Source organism: Eschrichtius robustus, chromosome 3 (genome assembly GCF_028021215.1).
Source record: "Eschrichtius robustus isolate mEscRob2 chromosome 3, mEscRob2.pri, whole genome shotgun sequence".
In the NCBI taxonomy this organism is placed as follows: Eukaryota; Metazoa; Chordata; class Mammalia; order Artiodactyla; family Eschrichtiidae; genus Eschrichtius; species Eschrichtius robustus.
Window position 1 is genome coordinate 30,750,185 of NC_090826.1, and position 18,799 is coordinate 30,768,983.

Consider the following 18,799-nt stretch of genomic DNA (forward strand, 5'->3'; position numbering starts at 1 on the left):
ACAACTACTGAGCCCACGCACCACAACTACTGAAGCCCGCGTGCCTAGAGCCCGTGCTCCACAAGAGAAGCCACCACAATGAGAAGCCCGCGCACTGAAAGGAAGAGTAGCCCCCTCTCGCTCCGCGCAGCAATGAAGACCCAACGCAGCCAAAAATAAATAAAAAATAAATTTAAAAAAAGTGAAAGCATTATATGGCCAAGGGGCTAAAAGCAGGGCTTTGGTATTAGACAGACCTGAGTTCAAAGATGGGTCTCGACGACTAGCTGGCTGACTTTGGATAATTCACTTGGCCTCTCGGACTTCAGTTTCATCATCTGAAAGATGATTATCATTCTATTTAAATGAGTTAATGTAGAAAATCATATTGCACGGTGCCAAACACAGAGCAGCACTCAATCAGTGAAAGCTTAGTATTTTTATTAACAAAATGGAAACAGAAGAGTATTTCCTTAACATGATTTTTAAATCTATCTATATCAAAACAGGATTGTTATCAGGAAATACCAGATAAAAATTTGTGTTACGTATATGATACAAAAGGGATTTTATAGTAGATAGTTCTAGGTATGGATATAGAAATAGAAAAAGATGTGGAAGGATATACTCCAAGATATTAGTAGTTGTATATCTCTGGATAATAGGATTATGGGTGCTCTTTTTCTAGTCTGAATTTTTAAAAATGTAAATGTAATAGCAAATGTTAAATCATAATAGAGATAGTAAAAAAAAAAAAAACCTGTTGTTCCAGGAAATCAGGCAAGTTGGGAAATCTCTCCCAAAAGGCAGGGGACATGGATTAAGAGCTGAAAATGATAAAGGAAGCGACAAGATTTGAGAATCAGAAAATGGACGTAAAACTCAAGGTTTAGAAAGAGTCTTAAGAGAGAGATCAGAGTTATCAGAAGTTCTAGTCAAAGTAATAACTGGAAATAAAAACTGAAAAACAATTTTTCCAGGAATAAAAAAAGGTATGCAGATCCAAAGTTTTACTATGTTCTAGCCAAACTCAATGAAAAGAGGTCAATATTGGTTAAATTTTACTTTCACCAGTAGGCTAAAGAATTATACAAACATCCATGTGTGTACACATTCATATTCAAGTCACCTACAAAACAATGAAGATTACCCTGGCCTCAGACTATTCTGCAATACAACTGCCATCAGACGGGGAAGCAGAGTCACAAACGGATCATATCGTCTCAGATATGAAAAGACCATACCACTCACTCACTTATCTTTCTTGCAAAGGATACTTGAAGGATTACTTGAAGCTGTACCCCAGCAGAGTGAGACAAATCAAAAGTAAATGTCAAGAATGAGGAAGGTGTAGTATAAAAGGATTGTAGGTCTTCATTTATTCATCTCAATTCCAGACTCCGAAATGTGACTGTTATGTGTTGACCAGTGAATTCTATCGCCCCTTACAGTCTGACCCTCCGTGCTTCCTTGCTCTTTTCCAGGACCAGGAAAGAGGGTGACAATGCAGCAAAACCCTTGCAGAGGCCGAGGGACGAAGTCAGAGGGATACACACAGGGTCCCTCTTTCTAAGACAGGAAAGAAGGAGGTATGATTCTGGTTCCCACTGAAATTTTTGAGAAGGGAGGGCAAAAGATTGAGTAACCTTCCACCTCTTTTGCCGGGAAACGACAGGCAAGGCAACTGCAGAGCTGGATGTGGGGCACAGGCTTTCTGCGAGGTCAGGAGGAGGAGCACGCACTGGCTCCCGCAGAATCACTAACACTCATTAACCTCTCTGGCCCAGGGGCACAGAGTCACCTGCATCCTCAATCTCTCCTCCGTGGCCTTCGGGAAGGGGGCTGACCTCGATGGGGGTCGCCAGGGTCGGGGATTTCTGTTTAAGACCAGCGATCGCAGTTTATCCGGGGTGGCTGCGGGCTGTGGGGATGCTCGCGGTGGGCTGGACGGGCGGGCGCGCGGGGTGCGGAAGGCCTTACCCCCGGCGCCGGTGGAGACGGTGACCTGCGCGTAGGTGGCTCCCGCGGCGGCCTCCGGGCCCGACACTCCGTTGAGCGCGGCTACGCGCACGGTGTAGCGCGCGCCGGGCCGCAGGTGCAGCAGCGTGGCGGCGCGCTCCCGCAGCCCCGCCTGGCGCGGCACGAAGGCCACGCGCGGCCCGCACGGCTCGCACGCGCCCGCCGGGCCCTCGCGGCCGCAGCGCAGGCACAGCAGCGAGTAGGTGACGTCCGAGCGGCCGCCGGAGTCGGCCGGAGGCAGCCAGCGCAGCCGCAGCGCCAGCGGCGAGCGGCTCAAGCTGTACTGCAGGTCCCGCGGCGCCGACGGCGGCCCTGGGGGCACAGAGGCGGGCGCCGTCAGGGGCGGCGGGAGGAAGGGCGGGATGGGGGCGGGGCCAGTGAGGGGGAGGGACGGGGGCGTGGAGCAGTGAGGGCCGGGATGTGGGAGTGGGGCGCGGTCAGTGATGGGGTGGGAGGACGTCAGTGAGGGGATGAGGTTGGGGATCTGGGGACCCAGCAGAGTGTGAGGGGCGGGAGTCCCCCGCCTGGCTGGAGAGTTGGGAGAGGGGAGGGCGGGGATGGTTGTAGGCGGCGCACACGGTGATCCCCGAACAAGCCTAACCTCATCCCTCCGTCTGGACTGTCTCTGCTGTCCTGCTTCTTCCAACCCCGGGCCCCGGCCCCCATCACCGCCCCAGGCTCCCCTCCCTCCACTCTGCCGTCTGGGTCGCTGGCCCCCACGTGCGCCCTGGCGCTGCCGAGTGTGGAACCCCTGCCCTCACAACGCCTCGATTACGCCCTTATGGACCACCCCACCCACCATCCGGAAGGCATTCAGGAGGGGGACTCACGGGTGCAGGACGCCGAGGGCGGGTCGCTGGGCGAGCGCGCGTAGCTGTCCTGGCACACGCAGAACGTGGACGCGTTTTCCAGGGCCCGGCTGTGCTCCGGGCACGGCGAGCAGAGGGGCCGCCGCGGGGACACCTTGTAAAACCCTGGGGGACAGGCTGCGGGGAGGAACTGCGTGAGGAGGGGGCTCCGCCACAGCCTCTGTCTCCCCCCGCTTTCCTGACTGCCCCCTCTGTGGTGGGCCTTATCTCCTCGAATTGTGATGGGGAAGTGGGGGGCGGGGGTCTCAGCTACTCCAGCACCGCCCCCCGGGGTGGCAGCTCGTGACTGAACAACGTAGTATTACTTAACACTTAGTAAGCGCTCAACGTGCAAACACTGCAGTGTTTCTCTTTTAGTAATTCATTAAATGCTCATAACAACCTGCGAGGTATGTGCTTTATCCTCATTTTTTAAATGAGGGAACTAAGGCTCAGAGAGGTTAAGTAACTTGCCCAGTGTCCCACAGCTAGTAAATGGAGGGATTCCAACCAAAGCCGACTGGTTTGAGAGACCACACCACACTGCCCTAACGCCCACTGGAAGAAAAGGAGCCAGACTTTCCGGTTTTGATGTGAGGACAGAAGAGAGAGGCCTCGAAGGGGTGTTCCACAGTTACCCAAGGACAGACACCCACACACTCCCAGTTACGGAGACAAAAACTCTGACGCACACAAACACACACACACTTGTCAGAGCTGCCGCCTACCTCCACTATTTGGGGGTTAATGCATCATAATTCCTCTACTGACGCACTTGGTTCCCATTTGAAAGTGGAGCCAGGCAGGTGGAGAGAGGAGAGGGACAGTGAAAGTTCCCTGGTTCTAGCCCTGGCACCTCCTCAGTTACTTTGCTTCTCTCACCTCCCCCAGGAGTCGATGGTTAAGAGCAAAGGCTTTTATATCTAAACAACCTGGGTTTGCACCTGAGTCGCACCACTTATTTGCCGTGTGGCCTTGGGCAAGTTCGTGACCTCTCTGAGCCTTGTATAGAATACCTACCTCAAAAAGGTGCTTGGAGGATTGAGATAAAACATGCAAACTGCTTAGCCCAGTACAGACAACAGTTATACAATAATGGTAGTAATCACTCTTCCTCCAACTCAGGCCTGAAGTGGAAACAGCTAAACACCCACTTTAAAAAATTCCTCACCAGCTGGGCCAGGGAGGGAAGCAATGGCTCCTGGCCCTCCTCTCAGAGCTTGGGTGGTCCTCACCTGGTTCCCTGCCCCCGCCAGGACTTCTCTATCCCTCTCCTGTGGTTTAGCTGCTTGTGGAAGGCTGGCTGCTCTCCAGCCCCAAGAAGACATAGTACAGCAGAAAGGATGCAGACTAGCACTTGGGAAGAACTTTCAGCCTGTCTGGGAGGAGAGGGCAGAGGGCTGAGGGTTCCCATTATCTGGAAGGCTTAGGTTTGGGGGGGGGGGGGGGCGTCCATGTTGCCTAGAGTCCTGGGCTTTGGGCAGCTTTGGGCAGGGTCTCTAAAGCCCAGGGGGCTTTGGAAGTCTGCCTTCAGAATGAAGCACAGGGCTAGCTAACATCGTGGTCTAGTGGGCAACAGCCACCCGGGCTGGGACTCAGGAGACCTGGGTTCCAGCGTTAGCTCTGCCACTTCCTGTGCCTCTCTGGCCTTGAGAAACCATCAGTCAAATGAGAATAATAAGCATGGCCTGCCCACCTCCACTGTGAAATAAGAGAGGGATCTATTTGCGGGAGCAGGGGTGGGGGGGGGGTCCTCACCGCAGGTGGGAAAGAATGTGGGAGGCTCCTTTTCTCCATGTGTATGTGGGTGTCTGGGGTCCTAGAGATGGGTGGTCCCATCAGAGACAGCATTGCTTATTTCTACTTGGAGAGGCTCTGCTTAAAAGAGGTTGTATTGAGGGGCAGACTCAGGAAGTGACTCCTGACTCCCGGCCCCTGCCTCCTTCAGAGTTATAATTTCAGGGGTCATCTAGTTCAACTCCCACTGGCCCACGCTCCAGCAGCTTTCCTAGCAGTAGCCACAGTCTTTGCTCAGATACTTGGTAATGGGGAGCCCACCTCCTTCTGAGGCCGCCTCTGCTGAACAATGCTGGCAGTTAGAAAGTGCTGCCTTTATGTTGAGTCCAAAGCAGCCTCCCTGCCTGTAACCCCCCTCATGCCACCTCATTGCAGGGGCTTGATGTGCCCTGTAGAGCTTAGCATGTCTGCTTGGGTCCCTCTGCTCCAGGGCAGTCCTACAGAGATTTGAAGACATGAGTCGTACACTCTGATTTTTCCCCCAAGGGAAACCCCAAGTCTTTCAGTAATTCCTCTGGTGGCTGGGAGAGAAGGAACAAGAGTCATGGTCACTAAAAAGAGAAGCCTCCACATCCATCTGCCTTTAGAGAGGGCTCTATAATAGCTGCAGAAGACACTTGCAGGGTCTTCCCTTTCTAAATACAAATCTGATCGTTTCCTTCCCTTCTTGAAACCCTCCAACAGCTCCCCAATGCCAACCACCCAACCCATGCCATACTGAACTCTTCCTTTCACACCTCTGGATCTTGTCCTATAATCTTACACCCCTTCTCTTCTGGTGAACTCCTATGTTTCTCCAAATCCTAGTTCAAAATAACACCTCCCTTGTGAAGCTTTCCCTGGCATCCTCCCCACCTCCATACTCCCCAAGGCAGAGTTGATGCCATTACAAATGGCCTTTGTCTGGTTTCAGCCAAAGTCAGAAGTGGCATTGGGTTCCTGAGTGTGTGTGTGTGTGTGTGTGTGTGTGTGTGTGTCTCCCTCTCATTGCCCAGAGTGTGTATCCAAACCCCCTCCTCCAACACCTGATCCAGTCATTCAATAATTTTTTAGCATCGAATATGAGCCAGGTGCTGTTCTAGGCTCTGAAGCTACAGCAGTGAATAAGGCAGACAAGGATTCTACTGTACACTGGTACAGATGCCCTTCTCCTACCTCACAGGGGGAAGAGAGGCCATCAGTTGGTGATTCCCTTCTCTACTAGCTCTTCCCGGTGACGGTACAGGGAGTGGAGCCATAAAAGCAGTCCATTTAGGGTGCGGGCAGTAGGGCGCTGTCTGTAGAGTATTTAAAAACAATGAAACCGACTAAAACATGGTCTGCTTCTTGTTAGCAGCATGTGTCAGCAATTTTGATCCACGTCGGTAATAAAATACTTCTTCCCCCGAGGCCTACTGCTCCCACCACCCCCCACTTGGTACCCCGCTGGCTCCTCCCTCAGGCTCACATCTACAGTAAAAATTCTCTCTCCGCCCAATGTCCTCCTCAAGGCACCATGCCCTCTCCTCCCCTTTCAAACCCCACCTCCAGAGAGTGTTTGCGATCCCTGACTCTAGCTCCTCAGCTGCCTTCGTCCTTCAATCCACTGCAGCTGGTTGCTCTCTCCATCACTCAGCTGACACTGCTCTCACCAGGGCCACCAGGCAGACACTGGCCAATCCTCGCCTTATCTGACTGCTCACCAACACTGCAGGCCATTCGTTCCTGGGTACCTCCATTGCCCTTGGCTGCCATGAAATCACACTCTCCTCCAGCCTCTGATCACTGCCTTGCAGTCTTTTTTATGGTCTCCATTTCTTCCACTTCCCCTCACATAGTGCTGTTCTGTGAGAGTTCATCATTGGCCCTCTTGCTTCATACCCCACACATTGTCCCTGGTCTGTCCCAACCACACCTGTAGCTTCAAGTAGCATCTATCTCTCTGTTGCTGAGCTCCAGACCCACTTTCTAGCTACCTCCACTTGAATGCACCATGGACACCGTCAATTTGATATGTCCATCCACGCCCTGTGTTCTCTACCCCAGTCCGTTCAGTCCTCCAGATGCAGATAGGAGAGAGAAGGAGAGATCTGTTCCTGGTGCCCCACAGACCAGAGAGTCCAAAAGAACCCCCAACATGGAGGCTCTGCCCCAGGGTGTGCAGTGATTCTAGTTCAGAGAGTTGGGTGGGATCTTAGTAGTCATCTAGTGCAACCTCCCAATCTCTCTCTCCAGCTCAAGAATCCCCCTGCCTGGGCTTCCCTGGTGGCGCAGTGGTTATGAGTCTGCCTGCCAGTGTAGAGGACACGAGTTTGAGCCCTGGTCTGGGAAGACCCCACATGCCACGGAGCAACTAGGCCCGTGCACCACGACTGCTGGGTCTGCGCTCTGGAGCCCACGAGCCACAACTACTGAAGCCCGCGAGCATGGAGCCCGTGCTCCGCAGCGGGAGAGGCCACCGCAGTGAGAGGCCCGCGCACCGCAAGGAAGAGTAGGACCTGCTCACTGCAACTAAAGAAAGCCCGAGCGCAGCAACAAAGACCCAATGCAGCCAAAAATAAATAAGTAAATTAATTAATTAATTTAAAGAAAAAAAAAAAGAATCCCCCTGCCAGCCTCTGACTTGCATATTGTTGGTGACAGGGAGCTCACTCTCTATAATGCAACCAACTCCACTAGCCCCTAGCTAATAGGGTTGGCCTACTGTAACATTCTTCCTTATGCACAGCGGAGGCAGCATGGTGTTGTAGAAAGAACTTGAGGGTTGGGCAAATCTGGATTCAAATCCCAGTTCCCCACTTCCTAACTGCAAGTGAGGTGTTAATCTCTCTGAGCCTCTGTTTCCTCATCTGCAAAATAGGGATAATGATGACTTTATTGCTGTGAATAAATGAGAAGGCCTGTGTGAGGTGCTTATCATGGTGCCTAAAATATAGGTCCCTGATGCCCCCTTATATGGAGTCAAATTCACCTCCCATTAACTTCACTCACCGATTCTGGCTGGACCCACTGGCTGGAAGCACCGCAAAGTGTCTGGACTCCCGGCTCCACATCCCATGGCTTCCGCACTCCTCACCCTGCTTCTTTCATCTAGGACACTCTCTCTCCCAACTGCCACCTGCGCGCTACACTCCCACACCACACCCCCCCCCCCCCCAGTGCGCTGGATACCTTCACAGATGTCACCACGTTCCTGGAATCCCGCACTGCAGCTGCAGCGGCCCACGGGCACCAGCCACTCGCCATCGGCGCCGCAGTGCATGCGCGGGGGGCTGCCGGGCTCCCCTTCCGAGTGCGCCACGCACGTTCCGGTCACCTCCACCAGCGTGGAGAAGGCGCTCTCGGCTGCGGTGGCTGGGAACGCCGCCAGACCCCGCACTGTAGCGCGGCACTGCTTGTAGTAGACGCGCACAGAGACCAGCGCCACGCACGCGCCCACGTCCTGGAAGGCCAGGTGGAAACCCCGCCGGCTGAGCGGACCGATCTCTCGCACCTCGGTGTTCAGCTTCATCTTGCGCTCGCCCAGGTCGCCCTGCGTGAAGCTCTCGTCCGCCGCGATCGTGTCGATCTTGCGGGGCCGGCTGCCGCCTGGGCGGGGATGCCCACGGCCCGGATCGGCCTCGGTTTCCAGACAGTAGACGTTGAAAGTCTCCTTGCAGGTGCCGGCGGCTCCGGGGATGCTGCTGCAGTCGCGCAGTGTGAACTGCAGCTCCACGAAGATGCGCTGCCCGCGGCCGCGGCTGATCCAGCCAGTCTGCAACCAGTTGTCCTGGTTGGGCTCCAGCACGTTGCACACCTGGTAGGTGCGGATGGGACGGTCGTGCTCGTCCACGCCGCTGATCTCCTCCCACTGGGGAGGAGAACAAAGATGTGGGCAGCTCAGAGCCAAGGCGCCCCCAGGAGGTCGAGCCCTGGCGGTGACTCGGGCTGAAACCCCCTTTCCCCATCATTTTGCATTCTCTTCTCCCCTCCCTCTCTATACGCAACCCTGAAATTATAAGACGCAGAGCTGGGAGAAACGTTGGAGACAACTGAGCCCGACTGACGGGGAAACGGAGGCTCCAGAGAAGGGTGACTTGAGTGGATATACACGTCGGGTTAGTAGCAGAGCTAGGAAAGGGGTCTCCCGGCTCTCCACCAGTGCCTTTCCACAACACCAAACTGCTGTCACACTGCCGCACCTCGCCACCACTACCGCAAGTTTCCAAGCCTCTTTTAGGATTCCAAGTCTTGCTTGTTCTGTCAATCTATCAATCAACAGCACTGCTTGCTGAATCTATTGGGTGCAAGGCACCGTCCAGCATTGGCTCCATCCAGATGCCACGTTTCTGTTCCTAGACACAGTCAGTTCTCTTCTTGCTTTTTTTTTTTTTTTTTTCGTCTGACTGAAGACTCAACGTTTTCTAATAGGCCACTCTGGCTTGAAGCCAGGGCTGCTGGAGACCACATGCTCTGAGGACCGTTTTGATCTGATGTAACCATGGGGAGATAAAGGGACTGAATCTGGACCACCAGAGGATCCTTGGGACAGGGAAGGAAAGGTTTACACTTACCCCATTACTCGGCAGTGCAGTCCAGCCCAGCTCAGCCTGGGAGGCTTTGGAATCCAGGAGGATGACTAGAGAGAGGGGAGAACAGAAAGTGTCAGAAAGCCAGAAATTCAGGAGTATGAGATCCTTGGGTGAGTTCACTTTAAATTTGCTAACGGAGGGAATTCCCTGGCGGTCCAGCGGTTAGGACTCTGTGTTTTCACTGCCGAGGGCCCAGGTTCAATTCCTGGTCGGGCAACTAAACCTCGCAGTGTGGCCGAAAAAAAAAAAAAAAATGCTAACTGAGGAAACAGAGAATGTGGTGAAGGACACAGACAAGGCTTTTCCACTCCATACCTCCCCACGAGGAGGTGTGAGTAGTCTAAATAAAAGTAGCCACAATGATTAGGGAGGGAGCCTGTATTAGTTTCCTGTGGCTGCTGTGACAAATTACCACAAACTTAGTGGCTTAAAACAACAAAACTTTATTCTCTTACAGTTCTGGATGTCAGAAGTTGAAAATCGGTTTCACTGGTCTAAAGTGAGGGTGTCGACAAGACTGGAGGCTCAACGGGGAGAATCCATTTCCTTGCCTTCTTCAGCTTCTAGTGGCCACCTGGATTCCTTGGCTTGTGGCCCCCTCCTCCATCTTCAAAACACACCATTCCAGTCTCTGCTTCTGTCATCACATTGCCTTCTCCCCTGATTCTGACTGCTCCTGTGTCCCTCTTATAAAGACCATTGTGATTACAACTGGGCCACCCATATAATCCAGGGTAATCTCTCCAACTCAAGATCCTTAACCGCATCTGCAAAGTCTATTGCCATTTATGATAACATACACAGATTCTGGGGATTAGGATATGGAAATATTTGGGGAGTCATTATTCAGCCTGGCACAGAATCCATGACAAGTACCATAAGACTGGCTTTTAAATGGGGGATCAGTGATCCCCCCACCTTCCCAGGTTCCCTAAATTATAACTGAGTGTCAAGAAGAGGGAGAAAGCGAGCATATCAGAGGATTCCTGTATACATCCCTGAATTCACTCATACTTGGGGGTTCTTCTGAGGTCTGGGGTCACCAGGGATGGAGAAGACTTGAACCTTTTTAGTTTGACTCCCAAGGTCTCTGGGGAAAACGAAGTAGAGAGACCCTGCCGGCAGCAACAGAGATAAAAACCTCTCATCTCCTCAGCCAGCCCCTTTCCCAGGGGCTGTCACCTCTACTGCCTTTTGGAAGACTGTCAGGGTTCCTTTAATATATAAAGCCATGGCCCCTCCTATACCAGAGAGGCTTGAAGTCACTTTCTTCCCCCAGGAGGCATCTGACCAGCAGTCTGAATTCCGCTCTCAGCATCGGTCCCAAGAAGCACTGGTTTGGACAGCACAGCAGCAACTCAGAGACAGGAGCCCAGGCCATCCCCAAATCTTGGAAGATTCCTCATCTGGAGCTTAAGCAAGGGGGTGGGGCTCCAAGGTGAGGCCTTTAAGAGTGTTGGCCCCAGAGGCGTCAGCGACAATGGGCAGGACCGCTGACAGCTTCCCGATTTCGGTATAACTTACAGCACATCAGAATTGCATATTAGAAAGCATCAGAGATCCAGCGCCCCGATCAACCCCGAGGCCAACGCCTCAGATTCCAGCTCCTCCGGATTCTGCACCTGGATATTACGCCTCTGGATTCAACTGAGGGTACAGCTCCCCCAAATCTAGGCAAGACGGGGGCTCTGGTCCAGCGGGCAGCCCCAAACCCGGCAACTCGGATCGCGCTGGTTAGTCCACGCTTCAAAATCAGCACTGCGGACAGCTTCCTGGTCAGCACGTCGGGCAGCTCCCGGACCCAGACACACCCCGGCCCCCACGCGCGCGCCGCCACCCTCGCCTCCAGACCCCGCGCCCCCGCCGCGGCACCGGCGCTCTACCTCCTGCTCGCCACGCAGTGGTCCCCTAGCCCCCCGCCGTTCGGGCTCCATCCCGTCTGCCCGTACTCTGATCTCACCTCCGCATCTCCCTGCCCCCACACCTCCCACATACAATTGCTCAGCCTGTCCGTCTCACCGGCCCCTGAACCGCCGCCTGTGGCTCCCACGGTTCCTGGTCTCTTTCTTCCCCAGCCTCCCAGGTCTCCAGCCCCCGAGCTCCTCAATGCTCCTCTCTTCTCCGTTGTTTAGCCACCTTTCCCTCCGTGTCTCCGGTTCTTTGCTTCCCGCTGCCCGCTTGCTTCAAACCCCAATACCTACTCCAGTCTCTCCATACGACTCCTTCTCCCAGCACCCCAGCTCTCCAGCCTCCTGTATTTTGGCATCCCAGGCTCCAAGAGCAGCCACCAGTCTCCTCACCTTCCTCGGCGGTCCCGGGCCTCCCTGGTCCCAAAAGCAAGGCGAGACAGAGCGGCATCAGGCAGATGAACAGGCGCAGCGGATGTGGGCCGACGCCGGTCTCCATGGTCCGCAGACCGAGCTGTCAGTGCGGCGGCGGCTCGAGCCGCGCCAGCCCCAGCACCGCTGAGCAGTGCCCCCGGACCCCAGCGCCGGCGGGGGGCGGGATCTCGCCGGTGACCATCATCCATGGGGACCAAGCATTATGCACCGCCGCGGGAAGTCCACCAATCCCCGCCAGCAGAAGGTGGAGGGGTGGAGTTTCATAGGCCAGGGGCGGATCAGCGAATTGGAGGGGGGGAAGGAAGGGGTCCCGCCAGTCTCCAAACCGTGGGGGTGGGGCAGCGCTGAGAGCCATCTGGGCTCATGGGGAGGGGGATGAGCTGACGTTGGTGGCCCAGAGCGCTGAACCTTAGCCTCTCGTTCCTGAGAAGTAGGCGATGTGGGCGTGGCTTAAGGAGGAGCGAACCTCTGGGAGGCAACGACACTTGCAGCCTCTGAGCTAACCTGGAAGACCCCTTGTACCCAGGACTTGCAGGAGGTTTTGAAGCCTGGTATCCTGACCCCAAGCTCTGGGAAGCTCCTCTATCTCCCAGCCCTCGGTTTCTTCCTGGGTCTTCGGCTTCTCGTATCTCGTGGCTCCACCCCGCCCCCTTTCTCCCCGCCCTCTACACACACACACACACACACACACACACACACACACACACACACACACACACACACACACACACACACACACAGCGCGGCTGGAGGAAGAGGCCAAGCCCGACCCCGAGAGCTACTCGAGAAAGGAGAGTAAAGTGGAAGACAGAGTCCCACCCTACCAGCAGCCCTTCCCGAGGCTGGGAAACCATGTGGACGCCAGGATGGGCGGTGATAGATTTTGCATGAATGAGTGGTTCCTCAGGTTCTTGCTCCTGCTGCCAGGGCACAGGCAGCCCTCTCCGCAACCACCCCTTTCCCCAGTCTGCTCAGAGCCTGGAGTTTCCCCCCACCCCCTTATAATCCCTCTCCGCCCACCCCAGGGGGCTGGCGAGGAGCGCAGCGGCCGGACTCCCAGGCATAAGCGAGAGAGGAGGAGCAGTCCTCGCAGAGTTCACCCAGCGCTGAAGAAGCCGAAAGGAAACGTGGAACACGACCTCTCTCTAGTGAAGGTCATTTATGTGCTAGCTGAGGGTTTAAGGCATTGATGGTGGGAAGGGCTGGGGCCCTCCAGAATGAGAGAGGCGGCTGTTGAGCGCCGCCATCTGGACTGAACTTGAGCGGAGAAAGCTCCACCCACCCTGTGGCTTTTCAGAGCTCTTTTCTTGGGGGACGCAACCCCTCTCCTTTGGAGGCTATAGTAGCCGGAGAAGCCTTGAGAATGAATGTGAGTCCTGCATGGCCTGGATGTCTGTGCATCTTGTATATATGTATTCCACACCTCTTCAGCCAACAGTTACTGGGTGCCATGCTCTGTGCTGAGGATACCTGGGTCAATCACACTGTCTCTACCACAATCCATACCTCTCTGAGCACCAAATAGAATGAAACTTTCTGGCATCATGGAGCACTGGTCATCTACAAGGCACTTTCATGTGTCACTTCTGTGTGTGTGTGTGTGTGTGTGTGTGTGTGTGTGGTATGTGTACAAGCACACTTGCTCGCTCGCAGACATAGTCGCTGGACAGCAGCCATAGGCATAGTGACTGGGAGGAACTGAGCTCCTTTGCCCATAGAAAGAAAGGTCATCAGGAGGGACTGAGGCTCGGAGACCGCAGAAGACTGAAGCTCGCTGAGGAAGCAGAAGGAGATGTGGCATCCTGCTGGCCCTTGAATGCAGGCGGAGGCTCTGAAATCAGATCTACCTGAAGAAGGGCTCTTACACTCCCACCTCCTTCCCATCTTTATTCTCCGCACGCTCGATTTTCCCCTCCCCCTTCCCCCAGCGCTGGGAGACGGTATTTTTAGAAGCTGCTTGGAGACCCAGGACTCCTTTCATTTCACAATGAGTCCTCACTCAACCACCCCTCATCCCTCTCTTCAAAACGGGGTCCCTTCCTCTTTGGAGTCTCTAAGGCTCCAGCCATGGCTTCTTCAGTCCCTGAGCTCCAGGGACTTCAGCCCAGAGGTTCTGACCATATGCTAAAACAGAATGCAGACTCCCTATGATCCTCACAAGGATCATTCAGAAGGCAAACAGATGAGGGAAATTATCTGGGGAAAACCACATAGGATGGTCTGGTTCCCACCCTCTCCTACAACACACACCTGCAGGTACTTCGGGGAAATCACCAGATTGAGACCCTAGGAATAAGGGAAAGAAGAGGAAAAGAAGGAGTGAAATAAACCTTCTCTTTCTTCGTTTGAACAATTCATTTATAATAAAAGCAGAACGGAGAAGCCCCAGTGTATGCGGATATATGCAAACCAGCCGGATCTTAATAAGAGTTGCTCCAAGGCAACTCTACTCTCACCAGGAGGCTGCGGAATAGACACCTCAGTGTAGAAATTCAGGAGGGCTTTAGACGGAAACTAAATTGTGGTTTATTGCAAACGTTAAGTGCTAGGGGCCAGTCAACTAGGGACCAGGTTAGATCCCTCCCTGGAATAGCAAGCGCGGGGCTGGGGTGGGGTGGGGGCGGGGCTGCAGGGGGTTCTGACCTTGGTGCTTAATTATGAGCCCGAGGGCCTGCGGCAGTCTTGTTTCTGTCCGTGGTGCTGAACCTACCAGCGTCTGGAGCCTCCATTTTCAACTGGACCTGGACTTCTCTGCTGCTGCGCTCTGATTCTCAGCCCAGGTCTCTCTGCCTGCCCCTCCAGCCTGTAACCAAGATCCAAATATTCGAGTCTCCAGGAGACAATCAGCCTTACTCCCTGGAGTAAGAGTGTAGGTGCCTGGAACCCAGTTTTTGTTCTCTCATTTGCACTTTCTTTTTGAATGGTTGTTAATTATATAGAGACGCTTAAAAGATAATTATTATAGACTAAATGCAATATAATATCTTTTCAAATGCACTGCCTAGTATACCGGGAAATGCCTCAGAAACAGAATTTCAACTTACAGTTCATTTATCAGAAACTTGAATATGGGGTAAATATTGTATGTGAGAAGCAACCATAGTAGTGTAACACTTTTATTAGAAAAATGGTAATTCTGCGGGATATTTGTTTGGAAATTTCATTGTTTCACAATTGAAATGTGATAATAAAACTATATTACAAGTACCTGACCAGAATGAGACTAAGGTGGAAGAGAAGAGATTGGGAATCCTCTAAAATTAGGCCACGTAAGTTGTCATAGGTATTTTTGGTTAATCACAGAGAGTAGTGGTGTGCTTTATTAGGATATAATGTTGAAGTGATGTTTTTGGATAATACACAATTTCTTGAAATAGTTCTAAAGCTGATAATGAAAGAAAATAAACTGAATTCAGTTCTGAGCATTAAAAAACCCAAAACTCCAGTTTTCTCTTCCACTCCTCTCAAACCCCATATGAGGTAATGATGGCAGGGATGCTTCTCTCTACTTTCACCTCACTACCTCCAGGATGCTGAGGAAACACCTGCTGGAGCTGAGAGGTTTAGTTCAACATCCAAATATAGAGAAGTGGTCTTCCAGGGAGCAGATCCAACTTTACTGCAACCTCCATCTCCAAGTTTTTGAAAGTTACATATCTAGGGGCTGAAAATTTGATCTATTCCTTTTGCACAGATACAGGAAGTACATTTGTCCTGGCTGAACAGAGAAGGTCATCTCCTTCATGAAGAATACTAAGATTGCTCCAGAGAAATCAGGGCCAAGCCCTGCTCTCAAGAAAGAGGAGAGGAAGGGTGCAAAAAGCAGTGGGGAGCCCTACTGCTCAGAGTAACATCTCCAATTTGTCTCTTTCGTCTTCCATTCCATCTCCCAGCCTAAGAAAGAAATAAACAGAGCTAAGGTGATTTTTTTTCCAGGACAATAGACTCACAGGCAAAAATAATGTTCAAATTTTATTGTCTAAGATAAAGCAAATATAAAATATTAAATTTATTGACTTTGAAAATTAAGCAGTAAAACATTAAATTATCAAACACATCTGCTTAGCTTTTTTTTTATTTTTTTATTTTTTTTATATAGCTACTTTATTTATTTATTTATTTATTTATTTTTTGGCTGTGTTGGGTCTTCGGTTCGTGCGAGGGCTTTCTCTAGTTGTGGCAAGCGGGGGCCACTCTTCATCGCGGTGCGGGGACCGCTCTTCATCGCGGTGCGCGGGCCTTTCACTATCGCGGCCCCTCCCGTTGCGGGGCACAGGCTCCAGACGCGCAGGCTCAGTAGTTGTGGCTCACGGGCCCAGCTGCTCCGTGGCATGTGGGATCTTCCCAGACCAGGGCTCGAACCCGTGTCCCCTGCATTAGCAGGCAGATTCTCAACCACTGCGCCACCAGGGAAGCCCCTGCTTAGCTTTTATGAGCCTCTACTTTCCCCTCTGTAAAATAGAGATAAAAACACTTTTCAGAGTTATTGTGAGGTCAAAATATATTTATATGTATGGCCCAGCGCAGTTCCTGGCACATATTTCTGGTATATTTTATTATTCAAGTCCATGGTTAATTAAGGTGAAAAACAGAAAGAAAAAAGGAAAGGATAAAAGAAGGTTAGGTGGTGAGGTAGGAAGAGAGAGCAATAGAATTAGAGAGACAGTCATAGAGGAAAAGACAGAATGAAGGATAAAGAAAGAGACAGCTGGCTGACATGAATGTGGCTAGAAAACACAGGAGCCTGAAGGAAATGTGCTTGAAGAGACAGGAGTGTCATCAGGGCAAGCTGGCTAGCCAGCTGCCAGGTGGCCTCAGAGGTGATATTTACCTTTGTGAATTCATCATGGTCCAAGCTCATAAACTTCACTTTAACAGCATTAAGAGAGAGCCTATATACTGGGGGGGGGGGGCGGGGGGGGGAAGTAGATCATAGTAACTCAGCTCTTAGCTTGCTATCTGAGCCAAAGAACCAGTGTATTAATATACGATGAGAAATGCAACTGCCAAAGGGACCAGAATGCTCACATTGCCATGTCCAGCAAATTCTTCCCCTGTAGGAAAATGTGCACAGGAAGCCAATTTATGATGTGAAGTCTGCTTTGAGAGTGTGAGAGAAGGAAGTTGGATGGTTTAAATATTTGACGGCATCAGGTTCCGAGAGCCTTGTGCCTCCAAATCCCCAGTAAGGATAAACCTGTTACTGGCACCTGAGTGACCATACTAGGGACCAGACCCAGGAATGGGGTCCATCAACATATGCTTCTGACTGTTTTATTGTTTAAATCCTAGTTCCATTTCTGAGCAGCCCATTTTAAGACTGAAGCAGTCCTTTTAAATAAATTTATTTATTTATTTATTTATTTATTTATTTATTTATTTATTTTTAGCTGCACCGCATGGCTTGTGGGATCTTAGTTCCCTGACCAGGGACTAAACCAGGGCCTCTGGCAGTGAAAGCACCAAGTCCTAACCGCTGGACCGCCAGGGAATTTTCATCCTTTTAAATTTAAGTGACCAAAGTAACATAAACTAATAAAAATATTTTAAGTAAAAAGTGAAAATATCCATTCATTCCATCCCATATAGTCCCATTTCAAAATTTAAACCATGTTAACACACTGATACATACCCTCCCTGATATTTTCTATACACACGCACACACATGAGTGTGCACACACACACATCTTTTTACAGAAAATAAATGTGTATCTGTTAGTGAGGTAAGCAGCATTGATTATCTACCCAAGACCTTGCTCCTCTCATATTTTTAATTGCTGAGGGAGCCCCAGTTTTGTCTGGATGTTCATCTACTGTAGTCCTTTGCTCAGAGAAGATGGCCCTCTCACCAAATTCAAGGATAAGCAAAGATTGTTACTGGCTAATCATTTTCAATCCGTTCCAATGTGTCAGGGTCACCTTAGACACATCACCTTAGACCTGTGATACAACCCAGGTCTTCTGATTGGGGATTCTAGAAAGTGTTTTCCCTCCTAATAAAAAGAGTTGCATGAGGCAACAGCCCACTTCTTCTCTAAATCTTGTCTGCATTTGACATCTGGGCTGCTGCAACCATCTTGGCACCATGAAGAGAGATATCTAAACACTTTCAGTTACGAATTTTCAGTTTTATGTAACTGGAAACCCAACTAAAACTGGCTTGAACAAAACTGAGATTTTTTTTTTCGTTCATTTAACTGAATGAGGTAGATCTGTGTAGAACAGCAAGATTTTGCACTGGGATTGCGGTAGAGTGCTAGGTAATCGCCAAACCTGGATATTCTACAAAGGAATGCAATTGCAATCCTAGGACTGAAAGATACAATAATGTATTTAACACAATAACTGGACCTAACATCAGATTAGACACAGCTCATTTTAGGATTAAGGAGCTGGAAGATAGATCAGTATATAATATCCATACTGAAGTATTCAGAGAAAGAAAAGAATGAAAAATATAAAGAAGAGAGGGATAGACATATGGGACATGATGAAAATGCCTAAATACAAAAAATTAGAGTCCTAGAAAGATAGGAGAGAGAAAATGGGAAAGAAGCAATATTTGACAATAGAGTAGTTAAAAATTTTCTAAGATTGGTGAAAGACATATACTCAGTCCCAAGCAGGATAAATGCAAAGAAAATCACACCTAAGCACTTCATGGGAAAACTGCTGAAAACGAAAAACAAAGAAAAAGTGTTAAAAGCAATTAGGAAAAAAAGATATATTACCTCCAAAAGAGCAACATTAAGACTAACAACAGACTCAACAATATAAATGATAAAATCCAGAAGATGATGGAATGTTATCTTTAAAGTGTGGAAAGAAAATAACAGTTAATCTAAAATTCTATACCCAGTGAAAATATCATTCAAAAATGAAAGAAAAATACATAAGTTTTCAGACAATCAAAATCTGAAAAAAGTTATTCATCCACAGACCCAGACTAAAAGAAATACTAGAGGGAATTTTTCAAGCAGAATGAAAATAAGCTCAAAAGGAAGTATCAATATGAGGAAGGAATGAAGAACAATGGAAAGGGTAACTATATAGGTAAAAATAAGTGAACAACGACCATATAAAGCAACAATGTCTAGTGGAGCTTTAAACATATGGAGAATTAAAACACACCACAAAAATGGCACATGGTGTGGGAGCAGATAAATGGAATTAAAATATTTTGAGATTCTTGTATTGTTCAGGAAGTGGTAAAAGAATTAATTTATATTAAAATTTAACAAGTCAAGGATGCATGCTGTAATCA

General features: G+C 50.5%; 1 protein-coding gene across 1 annotated transcript in view; it reads right to left on the minus strand.

The window, feature by feature from the left end:
* The window catches only part of EPHA10 (EPH receptor A10), a 39,828-nt gene extending 28,229 nt beyond the window's left edge, over positions 1-11,599 (minus strand). The window contains exons 1-5 of the mRNA XM_068537880.1: positions 11,494-11,599; positions 9,176-9,240; positions 7,794-8,472; positions 2,829-2,984; positions 1,960-2,310 (exon numbers count right to left, since the gene is read on the minus strand). Of these exons, the coding sequence (XP_068393981.1) occupies positions 1,960-2,310; positions 2,829-2,984; positions 7,794-8,472; positions 9,176-9,240; positions 11,494-11,599 (1,357 nt within the window). The remainder of the gene's footprint in view (positions 1-1,959; positions 2,311-2,828; positions 2,985-7,793; positions 8,473-9,175; positions 9,241-11,493) is intronic.
* Between the last annotated feature and the right edge of the window lie 7,200 nt (positions 11,600-18,799).